The 20173-nt window shown below is 35.2% G+C and overlaps 4 protein-coding genes across 5 annotated transcripts; all 4 read right to left on the minus strand.

Moving 5' to 3' along the window:
- On the minus strand, positions 1512 to 2978 carry LOC18591797 (AT-hook motif nuclear-localized protein 17). The gene has a single exon (XM_007018147.2). It carries the CDS (start codon positions 2638 to 2640, stop codon positions 1714 to 1716), a length of 927 nt encoding a protein of 308 aa, XP_007018209.2. The 5' UTR covers positions 2641 to 2978; the 3' UTR covers positions 1512 to 1713.
- LOC18591570 (AP-4 complex subunit mu) lies at positions 7668 to 12759 on the minus strand. Its single transcript, XM_018125971.1, has 13 exons — positions 12586 to 12759; positions 11806 to 11900; positions 11326 to 11529; positions 10926 to 11042; positions 10692 to 10820; positions 10148 to 10274; positions 9425 to 9528; positions 9208 to 9312; positions 8898 to 8992; positions 8735 to 8822; positions 8563 to 8623; positions 8356 to 8429; positions 7668 to 8012 (listed from the first exon to the last, which is right to left on the minus strand). Exons 1-13 carry the CDS (start codon positions 12641 to 12643, stop codon positions 7914 to 7916), a joined length of 1356 nt encoding a protein of 451 aa, XP_017981460.1. The 5' UTR covers positions 12644 to 12759; the 3' UTR covers positions 7668 to 7913.
- On the minus strand, positions 13277 to 16523 carry LOC18591799 (beta carbonic anhydrase 5, chloroplastic). The gene is made up of 10 exons (XM_007018149.2): positions 16343 to 16523; positions 16120 to 16256; positions 15970 to 16031; positions 15282 to 15440; positions 15130 to 15178; positions 14877 to 14990; positions 14653 to 14706; positions 14051 to 14133; positions 13864 to 13966; positions 13277 to 13759 (listed from the first exon to the last, which is right to left on the minus strand). The coding sequence occupies exons 1-10, from the start codon at positions 16356 to 16358 to the stop codon at positions 13559 to 13561; spliced, it is 978 nt and encodes a 325-aa protein (XP_007018211.2). The 5' UTR covers positions 16359 to 16523; the 3' UTR covers positions 13277 to 13558.
- On the minus strand, positions 18320 to 19377 carry LOC108663062 (transcription factor bHLH30-like). Of its 2 annotated transcripts, none has more exons than XM_018125597.1 (2): positions 19008 to 19377; positions 18320 to 18920 (listed from the first exon to the last, which is right to left on the minus strand). In XM_018125597.1, the coding sequence occupies exons 1-2, from the start codon at positions 19218 to 19220 to the stop codon at positions 18429 to 18431; spliced, it is 705 nt and encodes a 234-aa protein (XP_017981086.1). In that variant the 5' UTR covers positions 19221 to 19377; the 3' UTR covers positions 18320 to 18428. The 2 variants fall into 2 exon arrangements, with proteins under 2 accessions (XP_017981086.1, XP_017981087.1); XM_018125598.1 differs by having other exon boundaries at positions 19020 to 19370.

Here is a 20173-nt window from a genome sequence, read left to right on the forward strand (position 1 = left end):
AATATTTCTTTCTTTTTTTAAAAAAAAAACTGGGTCAGAAATTGAAGGAAACTGAAGTATTGCATTCCTAATTAATGCCCGTTAATTGTCCAGTCATTGAATACTTCTGACCCTGCATGATTGAGTCACTTGGCAAGAAGTTTACATTCCCTCTTTTTTTTTTTTCTTAATAAAAAGTTTAGGAAAAAATAATTAAAAAAAGATGCTTATAAAATAAAGAAACAAGATACAAATGATGAGACATAAAAGTGAGGAATATTCTTAGGGAACTGCAAATTGTGGCCTAGGGAATGAATCATGTTATAAGTTTAGTATAATACGATAGCCTGTCTTCATTGTTTTTAATTAAAATAAATAAATAAAAGAAGAAGAAGAAAATTATAATAACCTGCCAGGAAAATGCAATTCATGTAATGCATGCGTAAGTATTTCCTCTATTCTATTTTGTACGAAAACATTAATAGATGATGGTGAAACCCTTAAAATTCAAGTATTAATGCCAAAACCCTTCCAATCATATAACCTGAAGGAACATTCAACTGATAAAGAAAAGAAAGAAAACCCGAAGAGGCAAACAATGATAAGAAACAATCTCCAACATAACTTTGAAGAAAGAGAAAAAAAAAAAACTGACAGGATCAGGCAATAAATGTCTTATCTCCATGAAATATGACCATTCAGGGCCAAACACAAGTGTCATTTAACTCGCTCGGGTGAGAAGCTGTTGACAGTAGACAGTAGGCAGCAGGGTAACCAGCAGCTCAAGAACCAAAGAGTTTACGGAGAGGAAAGCCATGAGCCCTGGCACCCCCAATCCCTGCTTTGCTTTCATCATGCCTTCTTTCTTTTTTTCCCATCGACGAAAAGATCCAATTAGAAAGAGACAAACCAAAGTACACAGATGATCAGAAAGAAAAAGAAAAAAAAAATAGTAAAGTGGGGTATGACTTGAGAGCTTTCAAGAGTGTATTGGGCAAAAGCAAAAACTCCAAACCCTCTTTTTTCGTCTTTCCTCCCTCCTCTTTTCCCTGTTAGACTGAAAAGAAAACTGGCAGGCATAACCCTAGCCATGTTTTCTTCTGGCACACGCTTTATCTAAATGAAGAAGGTAAAGAAAAGAGCCAAGGAAAAGATCAATCGAATCAGCATTTATCTTCAGCCAGTGGCTGCAGAAGAGTGCAGAGATATGTTGATCAGTTTCAAACTTCAAAGCAAAGCTCTCCCATTTGCAACCAAAATATCAAATAAATAAAATGGGAAAAGGCAGGCCACCGCAAAGAATTCGGCAAATATCTAACATGTAATAATAAACAGTGACGATGAAAGCAAACCAGTTTAACCAGTTTAACCAGAAGAACGTTAGATTTTGACGTATGACAATCCATACGCTCGTTAAAGAAGATTTTCCACGGCTTCACCTCTTAGCTCAAAGCCAGTGACTTTGCTCTATCAGCTCAAACCCATTCACATTTCATCCAGAATAAAAGATTAACTGCTAAATAGAAGATCAATTAACTTAAAATTTATAATTTAAGATTAAACAAAGATAATTAATGATCATATCATGACGAAATAAAACACTACATAACCCCAAAAAGAAAAACAAAGAAAGAGAAAAAAAAGATTAGATAACTCCCATTAATTCACAGTGCTCTCCAAAGAAATAAAATTAAAGAAAAGGAAAGAACTGAATAAACTACAACTTCGACCTCATTAGTAAGGCGGTGGGGGCGGTGGTGGTCTAGCAGTTGGAGCCCAAATCACATCTGACCCACCCAAATGACAACTATACATCGAAACCCCGCAAGAATCTACCCCACCACCGTGACCACTATCTCCACCGCCACCAGACAAAGGCGGCGACTGTCCTTCACCACCACCACCTGACGACACTGTATTCCTCGCTTCTTCTTCTCCTGGTAACCGATGATACGAAGGGTTGTTAAAAGTAGCAGCTACTATGAACACGGTGCCAGCTGCTACCAATGAGCCAGCTACGAACCCCCCAACGATCTGTCCTTGAGGACCCGCTAAAGAGATAGAGAACGTATTCGGCATGTGACACGACGTCGTTTGAGGTAGGAACGTGGCGGAGAGGGATAAGATGTCGAATCTGCCATGGAAAGTTATGGTAGCTCCCGGAGTCGTTGAAAGTTGACGGAGAGTTACGTTCGAAACGGTTCCAGATCCTGTAAGTACGCAGATGCCAATGTTTTTGCGACGAGAGAAACGGGAGATAGCTTCAACGATGTCGTTTCCTCCAGGGATTTCGAGAATGTAAGGACTCATGGCGGGCTCGGGTTCGCGAGTGATGATGACGGGTGGTTTCGGCTTGTTTTTGGAGCCTGGAGGACGGCCTCTTGGTCTTCGAATGACTTCGATGGTAGCTCCATCGCCACCGCTAGTACCGCCACCGCCACCACTAGGGAGAGTGGAGTTGTGGTTGGTGGTGGGGTCCTTGGTGGTAGGGGTGGTGGTGCGACTGGTGTCTTCAGAGTCAGGGGTTTGGGAATCGCGAGAGAGTTGGAAGTGATGAGAGAAAGGGTGGTTTTGGTGTTGGTGCTGTTGATGAGAGTGGTGGAGTTTAGAAAACATGTTGTTGGGGTTCTCATTTTTGGTTTCTACATATTCACCTTTCATGTTGTGCGGGGATTTGCTTTCTTTTTCTTTTTTTTTGAAATGGGCTCCTAAATTTTTTCTTTTTTCTATAAAAAAATATAAATTTCTTTGTCTATATGTATGATTGGTGCGATTTTGGATGTGAGATTTTGTAATAAAATAAGGGGAAAGAAATTGAAAAGGCAAGAAAAGAACAAGAGAAGCAACAAGATGGCATGGGAGGGGAGATGGGCTGTGGGGGAAGAAAAACTGTGAGGGATAGAGAGAGAAAGGAGGTGTAGAAAGAAGAGAGGTGTGGCGTTTGGATTTGTTTATAGGGGAATAATAAATGGGAACGGATGAGAGAGAGAGAGAGAAAGGGGAGATGGGAAATGGGGGAAGCGGCAGGTGGGTGAGCTTTGAAACCAAGTAAAGACTAATGGCGCCGCTGGTTGGAGGTAAAGTAGGGTCCACACATCCAACGAGAGAGAGAGAGATGCAAGAAATTGACAAAATGGGAAAGTATGGGACATTGGTTAGCTAAGTATTCCACCGCCTTTGTTTTTCTTCAAGTTTGAAAGGAGAGACAGAGAGAGAGGAGAAGAGTTTTGGCCTCTGGGTCCTCCCGACTTCCGACCGAGTGGATTGACAATGACTCCTTGATGTTCTTCTTTTGGGTCATGGGGGATGCCCTTCCTTTTTTTTCTTTTTATTTTTCCATTTTTTAAGCTCCATTCATTTGGGCTTACCACAATTTCTTCTTCCCTTCTTTCCTTTTTGGTTCATCTTTGTTTGATGTTTTATTGTCTCTACTGTTATGATAATAATGCTGTCCGCACCCGAGTGTCTAAGTCTACCTAGCCCAGACTGCTGTCTCTCTCTCTCTCTCTCTCTCTCACATAAAAATGTTGAAAATCTCAGCTCACTTACTTTGACAAGAAGGGGGTTACCTTCTCTATTCTCATGTGCTTAATATGTTAAAATGGAAATGGCGTTTCCTTTTGTTGTGTGGTGGGTAAATTGGGTATATGCATTAGCACTACTACATGACTCGATCCAAGGGAATTCAAGGCTTACAATCATTTTGCTTAAGAAGCACATTTTGGAATTTTATGCAAACCCCAAAAGTCAGAGAAGATTGCTATTCTTTTTTCTTTTTTGTTTTTTAAAAAAAAGAGAAATGTGAAAAGTAAATATCAAAAGTGGGCCCAAGGAAATCCTGTCGCGTGCTATATACCAAAACAATTAGCCTTCTCTTCTTTCACTGTTGTTGTAATTCAAGTGTAGGTTTGAGTACGCATACCGTATGTAGGGTTTGGTCCTGTGGGGTCTTTCTTAACAGTTACCTTTATTTGACTACATTTTCCTCTCACTTTCCCTTTTATGATTATTTCCTAAATTAAAGTAATATTATATATATATATATATATATATATATATATCACAAAGTCAATTGAAATGCTATTTCTTTTCACTGTTAACTTGGATGATAAATTATTTATTTTTTAAATGTCACAAAATTGTAAGAAATAAAAGATTTTTTAATTTTTTTATAAATTTTACCCTTAAAGTAATATAAAAATTAAAAAATCTTACCTAAAATTAGTATTTTAATGAAACATAATATCCAAAAGAAAGGATTCCCATTTTTAAAAAATTACGTTAATAGGAGACATTCTAAAACAATAATATAAATATTTCATTGAGAATAAAAAGAGAAACCGAGGTTTAATTTAAATCTAAAAAATTATTCGCACTATATTTCTTAATCATTGTATTGCAAGAAACTACACATATAAAGTATATCATCTTTTATATATATATATATATAAGATCTTAAACTACATAAGAAAAGCAATTCTTTTACATCTTATAAACTCATTCATTAATCTCATAATTCCAATTGAAATCCCAAATCTTTAACACCCCGAATATCCCTTTAAAAATACGTTATTTATATCATTAAAAAACGAATTTTTTTTTAAAATACTATTTATGAGAATTGATGTATCGTCCGAAGAGAGAAAGAATGCAATTTCTTCTTTATTTTTTTATAAAAAAAAAAGTTTATAGTGGAAACAATGAATCTGACCATAGACTATTGATGTAGGTGGATAGAAGCAGCCGGGTTATTTACTAAAAAAAAAAAAAAAAGGCAGCTGGGTGCCAAGATAAGGATTGCATAACAAGTTGAAGCTGATTGCCCAAGAATCTTAGTTGAAACTTACTCTTTTAAAGGATAAAGAACGTGCAGCTACGTAGCACCCACATGGAAAAGTATGGGAAAACTTGACAAGTTAGGCTACCCCATTCTATATGGTCCAAGTCATCATCCTTAATTTATTATAGCAACTCAGATTCGTTACTATATTTTGGGGAGCATCCCCGTCGTTACTTTTTTTCCTTGTTTCTTCCAATTTTTTTTTCTTCATTAATTTCCATATCTCTAACTAATTATTACCCATTTATGAGCATGATCCATTCTTATATTTGAACAAATTTTTGGATTATAAACTTTATAGACAATGAAACATTTTAAGTTGAGATAATAAAACAAGATTAGAGTTATTTTGTTGGTTTTTAAAGTATTCGACTATTCACGAATAGTATGCGTATTTTGATTATAATTTTATGAATTTATTTTTTTATTTTTGAGAAATGAAATTTATAGCAAAAGCTTTAGTCCAAAGCATGGGATAACTTTATGACGGACAAAGCAATGAAAGGATAAGGAAAAAAGCAGAATTTGCCTGTTTGAGTAACTAAAATCGAATAAGACATGTATGCAACAGCATCGGAAAGTAAAACATCAGCATAAATAAGGAAATATTGGCTTTGAAACAACAGATTTTAAAGACAAAGCAAAAGCCAAAAGGTGAAAGCTTGACTCAGACGTTGTAGTTCCCCTTCTGTGCTGATTGGTATAAAGTGTAAAGCAAATAAAAAAAATGTTATGCCTTCCCTGCTGCATAATGCCCTAATTAGCAATGGATTAACTTATAATTTTATCCATATTTAATTTCTTTTATTTTTTAAGACAAAAAAAAAAACCCAAATTCTTTGTTATTTGCCGTACGTGTTTGACGCATTTGCAATCGGTTTCCAAGGGCGGCTTTCGTTTTTCCTATTATTTTATCATTTGACTTTGTTATAAAGGGGTGAGCGAATTGGTGGGAGGGAGAGAGAATGATGCGCGTTTTCCTTCACCGTTTAATGACACCGAAGAAAAATATTTACTTATCAATGAATAAAACACACAACAAGGATTGATAGTTAATAGCTGCCTTTGATGAGGCTTATTGAAAAAAAAAAGAAAGAAGCTGGATTAGCCACTAGGTTAATTAAATAGTTTTATAGAGTTGAAATATGCGTCATCTCAATCATCTAGGGCTCCTTTTAGTCATTTCCTCATTAATACAAAAGCGAAAGAAGTTACATGTCTTATCTATCTGATTAAATCAATTAAAAATAAGATATTTAATTTGATTTGTATAAGATAAAGTGTGAAAGTTAAAAAAATGTTTATTAAATCACGAGATAACACTTAAAATCAACTCATTTTTTACGAAGTCGATTTAGATTAACTAAGTAAAATAATAAACTTTAAAAGTTAAAGGAAATTTAGTGAAAATGTTTGTAGGAATAATGGAAAGTTTGGGGTACACATAAAAACACCAACAATGCTTTGTGTAGCTAGATAAATACAGCATCTAATTACAAAGCTTGGGTTGGCACCAAGAGAATCGAGAAAAAACTAAAGAAGAAAACAAAGGGTTGCCCACGTCAGAGGTGAGCTATTGCTTGAATAAAATAACGACATGAAATACCCAAGTGATGGACTAGTTTGACCGTTAAGTTTGTGTAATATAATAACATGGGGGAGGGGCATAATCAGAGTTGAAGCAGTTCTCTAGAGAATGATGGAATATTTTAGTTTTATTTTCATTTGACTATTCTTCGTATCATATTTTATTTTATTTAGGGAGTTTATAGGTGCCAAATTTGAGTTTTGACTATGGGAACATATTCTGTCAGAGAGTCTTGAACCGCGAAAAACATTCTACCCAGGACAGCTCTCATTGGTTACTTGGATTAAGTTGTCGGATGTGGAATTACTATAATTGAATAATACTAGCAACCAACAATGGAAAAAATTATCCAAAGAAATGCCTTAATGATGGCAAAGTAAGAATATTTTAAAGAAAAAAAGAATCAGATTACTAGATGGAAAAGCATTTGTTTTTGTCAAAATGAAGGTAATGGGTGCTCCGCGTGTCCTTAACTGATTGTATAATACAAGTTTAGGATAACTGACTTAGTGCAAATCCTGCTATTATAGGGATAATTCGGAGATTAAAGCCAAGCAGGAACAAAAAGGAGACACAGGTAACAAATAGTATTAGCCTCATTCCCTGAATCCCTGCGGAAGAAGGGGGGATGACACAGAAAAGAAAAAGGAAAGCGCACAATCATGGACTGACACTTGTCGACTAAAACATTTGGACTATGATATTGCAAGCACTGCCAGGGACTAGGTCCAGTAAAGAAACCCAACTTTTGCGGGTAGAAATTAGGCTTTCGAGCTTAAGCAAGAGAAAATGCTTGGTCCCTGGAGCTGATCTTGGTCTTTCAGGCTTCGACGAGAGCAGCCAGTTTCAGCCTTTAGAACGGGCAAACCTGGTTAAGGAAAGTCGGATATCTGGAAGTCGGGAAAGTTCAGCTTCAAAGACGAGGCACTTGGTGCGTAAGAGGTGGAATTTCCTGCGTAGGAAAATCAGAAAGAGGCTGTATGCAAGGTAATGAGGCAAGCATGCCTTTGCAAAAGCATGGAAAGTTTGTTTTCGTTTCTAACAGTAGAATGTTAATACCATGCAACATTTGCAGTAATTGCAAAAATAGGGTTGTTCAACGTTGGGTGAACAGCTCTATTCCAAGGAGTTGAAATATAATTTCCAAAAATTATTAAATTGGAACTAATTCTATCAAAGTTAATAGAAATTTCAATGCTTAACGTTCATTCAAATATTAGGCAGTAGACAGTAGATTACCTGTTGCTCTGATAGCATGGGTTCAGAAAGGCTTCTTAAATAACATATTTTACCAGTTGGAATTCTCTCATAACCAGCAGGGGAAAAAATTGTGCTAGATTTTCTATTCAACATCACTAATATACAAATTAGATAAATTTCACCAGATGATACAACTTGAAAATATGGTGTGATTCAGCAAAAAAGTATAATCTAGTTCAGAAAAATAAAGTGACACCAAGGAGCCGACATATATGAAACATACAAAAGAATGGAGATTCCACCATATCATATTCGAGCAACATATGAATTGGCCTGAGTAACATATCTCACCCATCGATATGGATTATAGGAACTAGATTTCTTTGCTATCTGCAAGTATTTCACCTGTATCAGGAGAGATTTTGATGTTAGGAATCTTTGAAGCACTTTGAAAATAGAATTAGGATTTAGAAACATTGCTGATACTTCAATCCTTGTTCTCTGTGCTATCAAACTGCTTGAATAAATGACTTCACTACTAAACAACAGCCCTTATATTGTTGACTTAAAATCATCTTAACAAAGCATTCTAGATGGCAAGAATAAAGATCTGGTAGATGATATAGCTTCTACATTTTAACCTCTTCCATCCCAGGCTTTATCATAGATCTGATAAAACTTTTGCTGTTATCAGCCAAAATATGGAGGTCTCAACCCACACTAGGCAACCAGCACTAAGTATCTTTACCTGAAGCCTTGACGCGTTATACATCGGTATTGTGAAAGTCATGCTAACTGGTCCAGCTTCCTTCGTGATGTTTGCTGAATTAAACCATAAATATTTCATCAATGAAAAATGAATTTAACACATTCTCAAATGAGCTTATCACATCAAGAAAGACAAAATTTAGAAAAAGAAATTCTTTTTAAATAATAAATTATGGATGATATGTACCATGTGATTCCTGTGAAAATGTCAGCTTTGCACGAAGTGTATGTTCCGATCCACCAACAATCTGCCAAGCATAGCAAAATCATGATTAAGACATCAAAAGGGAAAAAGCTATCACATAACCGAAAGTATTTGATGGTGAAAACTTCTCAAAGCATCTGTAAAATATTTTTACCTTCTTTAAACCCCATTCTAGTTTCTTGTTTGCTTCTTTGAAATCTGTTCTTTGCCCAACAGCTCCAGGTTCCACCTCAAAACTAGCTCTGAAAATTACCAAGTATAAAAGATGTAATCAACATAAAATTTACCAAGTATAAAAGATGGGAAAAGGAAAATACCTGGTAGTATATTTAGGAAGTGGCATCTGCACAACAACTGTGTTTGCGGTAATGTTCGAGGGGAACTCGGCGTGTACTTTAAGAATTACTTCTGCCTAAAATTTTAATAGCAAAGCATAAGTATAAATAAGTGAAGCAGGAAAATGCTCAATAATTTCAAATTTATTATAGAACTAAACGAATTCGTAAATAAAATAAGTTCTTTTCATCTCGTTAATATTTTAGGAAATATTACATGCTTATGGGTATGGAAAAAAAAGGATGTAATGAAACCATCATGATGTATGGAAGTCAAGAAATACAAGCTCACCTTAAGGTGTCCTGCTTCTTCAATTAAACAGTTAATACGAAAAGGAGGCTTGAATTCCTGCGTCATTCTGTAGTTCATGACAGGAAATTCACCATCTGGTGGTACCTGAAAGACAATAGCAGAATGAAAACATGTGCCTAAATGATGCAAAAAATATTTATAGTCCCTACAAATCTCTGCACAATGTTCTAGATGCTATCATCTAAGTTTCACTCACCAGAGCCAGAGTTCTGTCCATATCGAAACTATCAAGACGCACTGATTCATGAAAATTACAATCATCGAGTATCACTGGCCCTGCACCGGATGAACTCCTATAATCTGCCACAACAAGCGGACCCAGTAGAATGGCAAATCATTGGATTGATATAGTGGGTGAAAACGATATTGCCAAGAACATTCAAATCAAAGATAATAGTTGCAACATGTTAAAGTCGAGAATCATGGCTAAATATCATAGCACTCAAACAAGAAAATGAAACAATCCTCTTGAAACAACCTTAAAATAATAACTTCATCAAGCACAAAATCAATTACAATAATTCGCAATACTGCTTATTAAAAAATTACGCTGGATTGAAACAGTGGGTGAAAGGTAGATACAAAAAGTAGGTTAAATGATATTGCCAAGAAAATTCATATCAAAGACTATAGTTGCAACATGTTAAAATTGAGAATCATGGCTGAATCTCAGAACACTCAAACAAGAAAAGGAAATAATCCTCCCAAGCAACCTTAAAAAAAATAATTCATCAAGCACAAAAACTTGGCAATAGTGCTCATTAAAAAAATATACCTCACATGGCAACACAGATCTCATATATTAGAGCCTTCGTTTCAGTTAAATATTCGCGATGAAAACTTGAAGGCATCCTCTCTATAGAAAGATGATTCTCAAAAACAAAACTGTATAATTACTAAGAATGTGCGAAGGCAGTACCATAGACTGATCCCCCTCCTCTTCCTATGCTCAGGTCTTCATTAAGTGCTAACCGGATTTCTGGATTTCCTGTCAGATAACTTTTCATTTGAATAGTGCCATCAATCTCGGAAGTCAGTATATATCCCTGTTTAAAACATCATTGAATTGGTTAACTGTGGTTCATACAATTATGCACTACATCATGGGAGTCTGTTTATGTGTGGGACTGCAAACTTTTTGTTTAAAAACTTTATTAACTGCAAATAAACCACTGCAGAGAGAGAGAGAACTTTGAAAATGGGGAGAGAAAGAACAGAATGGTAGTTATTTAACTTAAGTTTATTCAAAAAGAGAGAGAGAATGGGAACAAATACGAAAAAACAAGCTACCAAATAAGATAATATTTCAACTCAGCCACAAATATTTAATGATGCCCAGTTGGCCTGACTCAACTCAACTAGTGATTGTATGCATTAGTATTAGATTATAAATGTCTGATGACTCGAAATTTTGTACAATTTAAAATGTTGAATCCAAATATAAAAAGAATGCAGTTACTCACGCTAGAGCTAAATGTGACACTGATTTTCTCAATTATATCCACAAAAATTTCCTCTCTCTTCCGACCTCCAGGCTCATTGGCTACAACAGACTTCGTAACTGCTGTCCCAGGCATTCTTTTGGATCCTTGCTGCATGCATCCAAATTTGAGAAATCAATTGCTTCACAAGTGCATGTCGATAAAAAAGAGAGTACCATTTATTTGAAGGTTAATAATCACGTAATCTCATCATACCATAAAGATGGCAGCAGGGCCAAGAGGTTGCAAACGCGCAGCATCAACCACTATTGGCTCATTAAACACATAGGACTTCAAAACTTCAGTAGATGTTGTTTGCACATAACCGAAGTCCTTTTGAAAAAAAAAAAACAGTAGGGAGGGTCAGTTTAAATCTTTTCTGAAGAACAGTGAATACTTCACCAGAGTAACAAAAGTTTAGCATATTTCATTGGAAGCAAAATAATTTTTCTAATGTAGAAATAAATTCTAAAATGCAGTCTATTATAAACTAATATTGACTTCTTGAGCTAACCCCTGATGCAATAATCCCTTCGTCGTTGGCTACGAGCAGCAGCTTTTCACAAAAAATAGTAAGAATATAGCACTGAAAAGTTTAGTATGAAAAGAAACTTACAATGACTTCGTCCAGCAACTCATACACAAGTACAAAATTTTTCCGCAGTGAATCTTCACTTAAAACCCCTAAATAATCTTTAATGACACGAGCAATCCTTTGCAGAAGTTCCAGGACAAGAGATGGTGACACATTAACCCTTGTGGTTGCAACAAACAACAGCCCAACAACCTTCACATGGAAGTAGTTCACACCATCCACATTCTATCGATCAAAAAGAAATATATAAAACAATTAGAGCATTGCATCAGCTTGGATACTATAATAATCAAGTAATAAAATATCCATCAGAAAATAAACGGGCCATTGAACCAAAAAATAGGAAGTGAATGAACCAATCGAGAAAATTTAACATATAAATAGGTATATGTACCATGTAGAGATAAAATACATAGATTACTCCATTAACGCAAAATCATTTGTTCCACCTGTATAAAAATATACTGCCTGAATTACATTCTTTAGTAAGATAATACCTACAAAGACAGGGGGTGCCTCCTCTTGTCCATCCTCTTTCCAAAACTTAACTTTACGGAAGAATATCTCTGCACTTCCTTTCGCTACTTCACCACGATCTGCAGTAACAATTGTTTATTAGTGTCAAGGCAAAAACAAGTCTTGGACTGTAAAAATCTTTCCCTTCAATAGAATCAAATCAAAGGAAAATATATACCTGCTAATCTTAATTATCTTGCATTAATCTACATGTTTAAGTGCCAATCATGAAAATTCATAAAAACGTCAAGAAATTTCCAGAGGCATCATGAATTTCATTATCCAGAAATCCTTATATAGTTTGCAAGGCCCATTATTCCTATTAATTTTACAGAAAGTTAACATGAAAAATCGATTCAAAGCTCAAATCATTCGTTTATCAATAGAGAAGCAATGACAGCTGATCCAAATGGACTTGAAAATTAAGGTTCGACAAGGGAAAGAAAAATAAAGGCAAAAAATGAGAGCTAAATCAGCAAAAATTATATATTGAAATGCAGCCTAGGAGAAGGATCGTTTTACATCATATATTTTTCTATCCAATTGAACTGAACAAGGATCGACTACGAATTAACCCAGATCTATAAACTCAATTATCGCGCAAATTATTGAGAAAAACTTAAAAGTAAAGGATCTGAATAGAAACCCTATATCGCGAGCTTTCAACGAGAAAAATATATAGCAAAAGGGAAAAATAAAAAAGAAATTGAAGTTTAGATCCAGAGAGAAAGTAAGAGGGGGAGAGTAGAAGAAGAGGGGACTGACAATCGCGAAAAACTATGTTATCGCCTCGCTGAGAGAGCACGAAGAACTGAGATATCATGATTTGGGCTTTCGACTCGTCTCCTCCCGGTTTTCTTTTCCCTGCAAATGCAGCTCTGTTTTAATTTGTCTTTGTGTTTGTGCAGCTTTGATGTTACCTTTCAAGTTGAGGTTTGTTTTCTTCTGTTTCTCTCTCCTTTTGCATGTGTTTTTAACCTCTTTTATGAATATTATACTTTGACCCCCTAAATGCCTTCAAAACTTAATTTACACCCCTAAGGTTTTAAACTTTATTTTTACCCCGGATGCATATGTAAGTATCAAAATTATACGTTTTATTTTAATTGCTTTAGGTTTAGGAGGGTGAGATGTAAGTTTCGGATTTAATTAAAACAATTTTGTTGAAATATATCATAAATTGAATAGTAAAATGTATTTAATTAAATTTAAAAAAATTATATTTTATATATACTGTTAATATATAAATATATTAATCATTAAATCAAACACCTTCACTTTCTTATTATATAAATTTAAAAGTTGAAAACTTTAAAAATAACTACTCCTAATTTTAAAAGCATTTGAATGACTTTTGAACTTTTACCTTTTGCATGTTTATAAAATAACACCATGTGATTAAGTGATAGTGTATAAACATTGTACATTAACAAAATTGAAAATGCAAGATTGATCATATTCACCTCAATATTTAACCTACACTGTCCAAATCTACCACCGATTCAATTCCACAATTACATAACTGAGTTCAAGATCGATCTAACAATTCCAAAATGCAATGTGGTTCAATTCATTTCCACAAAAATCTGTATTATAATGTGGCATAGTAGTGGTATAATTTTTTTGGTCTTATAACAATGATTAGTCCCTATGAAGATCTTCAAATCAATTTCATTTACATTTTCGATCTTTACGGGAAGGAAGATTTCCATCTATGATGGATACAAAGGCAAGACAATCAGCACCAAAGTTCTTGATCTTTGACTAAGAGCCTGGCCCCTTCTTCACCACTGCTTCCCTTGAAATCAAGCGTCCACTTCTCAAATGAACAATTCAGAAAATCATAGTATCCTCCATGAACAAAAAGCAGTCCTTCCCTCACCTTGTCTTCTATCCAGGAATATGTTAGCAAGTTCAGTAGTGAGCGGTTTATGGATTCCTGCAACAAAATTCAATGGAATCCTGATGTTGAATATAATCCCTCCATTAACATAGTTTCCGGTACAGAATTTTGAAATGATGATCTAAGAAGAGAGTGCTGACCTTCTCACAGAGTCTGCATTGTTGATCAAAGCTAAGGTGGTTTGCCGCAGCTTCTGTTCTGGACTTGGCAACTTTCCCTGTTGTAACCCAGCTTTTGATAAAACTGCTCAGAACAAAAACAAGCTCCAATGAGAAACCATAGCAGGAAATTTACCATGAGTAATTAAGAGGAGTTATGTATCGTCACCTTGAGTCTCCATCGTCTCGCATGCTCATAAGGGTTTGAATTCCTCCACAGCAACTGTGACCAATGATTAATATGTTTTCAACCTACTGATGGCAAAAACCATTTTTATATCCAAATTAAGCAAGTACATGGTATATCAGAGACACAGACATGGACAAAAGTTTGCTTCTGATCTACATTTTGAATTCATTCAGATCACGCAGCCCATTCAGAAGCAAGTAAATCAATGCTTCACAGGGAAAACCATTAAATTTTGCATCGAATCCTCCATTGTTAATGAATAAGCCTCCCAATCTGTTTAGACAATGAATGCTTCTTCTTCTCTTTTTATATGATTATATAGGTGGTGAGCATGCCCTCCTCCAACTCAAACCTGTTAAATACTAGTACTAGAGTTTTTCAATGGAGCATTTCCTACATTTTAAATTAAGCAACAGACCCAAATTAGAAATAACCAGAATTAAGCTTCATCATGGAAAAGGAAAAGTTGTTATGCCCGACAACTCAGCAGTTCCAACATGCATTGTTCATAAGCACATTCGAGGAAATTTTGTCGTACAGAAACAGAAAACGTGGTATGTATCTTGCAAATAATCACTTACTTCAAGAGTTTTTACTGCAAACTCAAGGGCAGCATTAGTTTCCGATGGTCCATTCTGGTGAACAGGAAAATAACGAACGGTGTTATATGTTGTGAAGAATAAGGCAGATTATATGCTTTCCATGCTTTGATATTTAGAAATCCATTAATGTCAGTTACAATTGAATATGATAAGGATATGGAGGAGAAGAGTTTTAGTAAAGTTAAGCACCATGGGCCAAATACCTCAAACGGAGGAACAAGATTTGCAACATTTCGAATCATGAAGGCCTCTCCAGGTCGAAATCCAAGAATCGTAGAAGGGCATACCCTGGAGTCTGCACAAGCAATTACCATGAACTGTTTTTGAACTTGTTAGTAATCGGTCAAGTTTGATAGACACAGTGAAACAGATAGTATCATACTAAAAACAGGATTATATATATAGAAAGCTTAGAAGAGAGTGATGGATAAGAGATAAAGAGAGTTCGCTTCTAACCTTGGGTGATTGAGCTTCTTTAAGGGTTTGAAAATGCTCCAATTCTTCCCTGCTTGAAAGGGAAAATTTACTAGGCATACAAAAAAAATAACCTTTTTTTTTTCACATGAAGGAAAACCTCATTTACAATCAGACTGCTAAGTGGTACTTACAAATATTTGTGCCTTTTAAAACTCAGAAATCTCTGTTTCAACTCATCAAACAAGTCCACCCTGACACCAGAATTATTCACATTCTGCACTTCAGAGCCAGCAAATTCGTGTAGAGCAAGGGAATTGCTTGAAACCTCCAACTGTGAAACTGGGGGCCTCCTGTAGATGGAGAAGGCTATGATTAAAGTAGGCAATGCAAAACTGAAAATACCAGGAAATTTAATGGAAAGAAGAACTATCCTACTGTAAGCAAAAGTTATAGATGCATTGATGCTGGCCGTGGAATTTCATCAATTGAAATCATCATCCAGGTTTTCTATTTTACAGGAGGGAAATAGGTGGGAATGGGAAGGATTGGAAAAGGAAAATTGGGTCCATATTAAATCAATCTAAAGCTTCAACGGTAGCAAAAATTTGCGGAATCAACTACTCTTTTGACGTATGGCACCGCCACCAACTGGCAACAAATAAGATGAAATTCTAAGAACACCAGTCCTCCTAGCAAGGTCCATATTGCTTCCGTTCTTTACAGAGCTAAACTGGTTAAAGTGACCAACTGCTGAAACTATACACTGATCGTTCGGTTCAATCGGTGCTTGGACTCTTAACTGGACCAAGCACTGAATTTTAACATCTAATGACTAATCTCTTAGAATAACCAGAAAAACAGATTTCAGAAGTCAGATACCTATTGATCTGGGGTGAAGACGATGATCTTGATTGGGTGTCATCCACATCATTCAATCTCATCTATCCAAGTATATCAGTTAGAAAGAAAAACAGAAAAAATACGTACAACTTTTGCTGGGAAAAAGGACAAGCTGAAAAAGGAACGTACTGCCTTTGAACGAAGCCATTTCCTTGGGGAACTGCAAACAGAGTGATCAGTAAGATCAGAGAAATGTGAGCAATGAAAAGAGTCGACAGGTGCCCGCAATGGCCTTGTTGCTGATACAAGCAATCGAGCTTTGGATCCTGAATTTAACGTTTAGATGTCAGAAAATTAAACCTTCAATATAATCTGTTATCTCAATGTTTTCTAGGATAAAGATTATGCTTACGGATTAACCAGGCCATTTTTCTCCCGGCCTTTGTATTTACTACGGTTTAAACCACCTTAAGACACTTCATTGGCTTTTGTCTTTATTTCTCATAGGCATATCCATTGATCAGTTCTCCACATCATCTCGTAAAATTATTTTCCACTCAGTTTTTTTCTTCCAGGATTGCTGGCAGCTCGGATATCAAATACTAATATATTGGAAGATACTGGTATAATATTAAATAAATAATTGAGAGGGTGACGAAGACGTCCAAGGCATGCTTATCCAAACAAATCATACACCAATAGTTATCCAATCTTTATGGGATCTGAACAAGCAAAACCCTTCTTTTTCCCATTCGAAAACTTTGAAAATGCCAACTCAAAAACCAAAGTGAAAATGGTCCCCCTGTCCTTCAACTTCCGAGTTTATGGTCAACAGTCATGCAAAGCAACAAACTAGTGGCCTACATCCTTTCCCAAGCAACTGATGTTTGCGGTGAGCATATTGATAGATTTGGCGGTTTGGATCAAAAAGGTTATTTATTTTTAAAAAATTGATTAAAATTGATTAAGTATAAAAGGGGTTCAAATTAACTAAACATAAAATTAGTTTGATTGGTTTGATTTTGGATCAATAAATCAAAATTTTATTATTTTTTTATAAATTATATTATTAAAACTTATAAACTTTATCTATAATTATAAAATATATAAATAATTTAAACATAAAAAAACATGCATTTATTCTTTCACTCACATAATTATGTCTTTTTACATAAATCATCAAATTAATATTTGAGATTCAACATAACAAAAAGTTAAAAAAAATAAAATTAACATCCATAAGCATCCGAGCATTTGGTTCATTAGTTAATGTATAATCTCTCTATTTAAAGAGTAGGATTCGAATCCTCTCTTTTTCAATTATAAAAAAAAAAATTAACATCCATAAAATAAAACAAACACAAAACAAAATAAAATAATATTAAAAATAAAAAATACATTAGTAAACTCTACACTCATTAACAACGAAAATGAAATCTATAATCTCAATCTTTGACATCTCTAAAATGTATAAATAAAATAAAAAAAATTAACAAAATAATAAAATAAAAAATTATAATTACTTAATTCAACTTTTTCAATGCCTGTCATATCTCTTGTATCTATCAAGCACCCTACCAATTATGCTAAAAGATGATTCAGATGCAACTGTAGAGGTTGGAATCGCCAACATATCATGAGTTACTTGAACAAGGACAGATAACTTCTAATTATTAAGTTTCCACCACATCAAAACGTGAAAGGTATATATAATTTATAATTTCATATTAATGTAGATTTATAAATAAATAAAATTAATATTAAATTATTATGATTAAAATTTGTATATGTATATATAATAAATTAATATATTTTAAGTATATTATTAATTAAATTTATTATCAATTTTTTCTTAATATATATAGAAAATATTATATATATTAATATATATATATATATAATTAATTTGGTTTTTTAGTCGAATGGATCCAAAAATTTTAAAATCAAGAACCTATCAAAAAATCAATTGAATCAAATTGTTTTACTCCAATCATATTTAATTTGAGTGAATAATTAATCTAAATTGATTTTATTCACTTGTAATTAATATCATTTTTGTAACTAATTTAACCACAAAGCACTATATGAGGTTCACAATTTCACAATCAGGATCAAGTGTATTCCAATGTAACATTAATATACGAAGGTAATCAGTTCAAATTCAATCTATCATCTATCATACACATGAAAATATGATGTAATGTCAAACATTGTCAAATACGGGGAAAAAAAAGTTCAAAGCAATCTAATCGATCATATCCTAATATTAAAATGAATTGCAGATTCATATATGGACGACAACTGTCCAAAAAGGACTTTCTTACGTAAAGAGATCTCAAATTTTCATTTGCAATCAAACATTAAGAAAGTTTTTTTTTTTTACACATCATTCAAGCAACAATATCAGACTAACCTCGTTTTTCATTTGATTTTGTTTCCTATACAAAATATAAGTACATTGTACTAATTTACCTCTATCACATCAACAATATCAATTATCAAACACTGTCAACCAAAAACCCCGAGCCATTTTCGTTATCCGACCCAATAACCCGAGCCCGTTTACTCCCCTCCCCGTGCGCCAGGGCAGAAACCCGATTCGCCACCACATCCTTCAAAGCCCGTTCCAAGGGCCCAATCTCCTCAACATCGCCGCCCCACTGCATCACCACGACGCTCTTAGTTCGCCCACCAACCGTCGTCATCTCGGCCCGAACCACCCTAGCCTGAACCGACCTGATCACCCGATTTAAATCGTGGTTCAAACCGGGCCTATCCTCGCAACAGACTGTCGCCTTCAACAACTTCGCCTCCTTATCATAAAGGCTCAAAGCCGCCTCGTCGCGTTCCCCTGGAAACGGCCACGACTCAAGCTCCGGTTGGCTTTTACTGCAGCAACCGTCAACGTCACGTCGCGCTACGTCTTCTACTTGCCTCCTTAGCTCCCTCACGTGATGGACAACCTCCGCCAGCAACGAAGCTTTATCCGTCTGTTCAAAAGAAGCCAACAACTCAAAAAAAAAAAAGAACAAATTAAATAACGTTAATGTAATAGAATACTTGTATTTTTTTTTTACTTGGTTAAGAACCTTGGTGGTGTTGGGGAGGAGAGAGCGGAGAGTGGAGAGGTGGGCGTTGATACGTTGCCTGCGTCTCCTTTCAGCCTCCTTGTGACTCTTACAGGCTTCCGTAGATTTTCTCTCCGACAAAGTCTTGATGGAATCCTCACCCTCCGTTAGGTTGAAGGGGCTATTGTTCTCAAACCCACAGAAACTTTTCAGAGGAAACATTTTTCTTTTCTTATGATATTATGGTGAAAACAAAAAGAAGCGTAGTAGAGGAGAGAAGAAGAAGAAGAAGAAGAAGAAGAAGAGAAGAGAGTGAAACGAGAACTGTAGTCTAGAAGAAGTGGAAGTGAAAGAAGAGAAGCACTTAGACAGGCACTTATTGGTATTTCTTTTTTAATTTTTTATTTTTTTAATCGATGATTATGGCTGTTAATAAAAGGTGAATTATCGTTCTCCGAGGTGGGATTTGGTTGGAGTAAAAAACAAAAACCAACAAGGGAATTTTAAAAGTTGGAACTAGTAAAAAACAGAATAATGGTCAAAACTCACTTAACTAGTAAATAAGCATGATTGGTAAGTAATTTTGACTGTTAATTGGCTTTGAAACTTTTACTGCCACCAGTTGAAATGAAGAAAGAGAAACGGGGTTTGGTGTGAAACAGAAACGGGACGTCTGGGTAATCATATCCAGTTGTAAGCTTAGCAACGGCGCATGAGTCACGGCGGCGCCGACAGCTTTTCCCCGAGGAGACGAATCAGGCAAATGATGATGCGGGCGACAATGTCATCGACTTCACTGCTTCACTTTCACACGCATTCCCCTGTTTTTTTTTCTTCTTTACTCTCCGCTGCTGCTACTCACTGCATTGTTTACTTCCACACGGTATTATCATTGTTATGATCAAAGCCTGCTTCTTGTTCGAAGCCATATCACTGTGTCAGTCAGGTTCGCAACTCGTTTTGAATTTGCTCTCAAAATGGGACAAAATCATACTAACTAACTTCATGTTATCTCTGAATTTGCTTTCAAAGCAATGAGTGAAAGTACGCTAATATGTTTTCTCAACGTGGTTATTTGCCCTGTAAAAGCCACACGAACCCTCCGGTTCTTGCCTATGTGTAGTGGATATATCAGTGACCAAAAATGGGACAAATTTTGTTTTTTAACCATGGAA

Source organism: Theobroma cacao, chromosome 8, assembly GCF_000208745.1.
Source record: "Theobroma cacao cultivar B97-61/B2 chromosome 8, Criollo_cocoa_genome_V2, whole genome shotgun sequence".
NCBI classification, from domain to species: domain Eukaryota; kingdom Viridiplantae; phylum Streptophyta; class Magnoliopsida; order Malvales; family Malvaceae; genus Theobroma; species Theobroma cacao.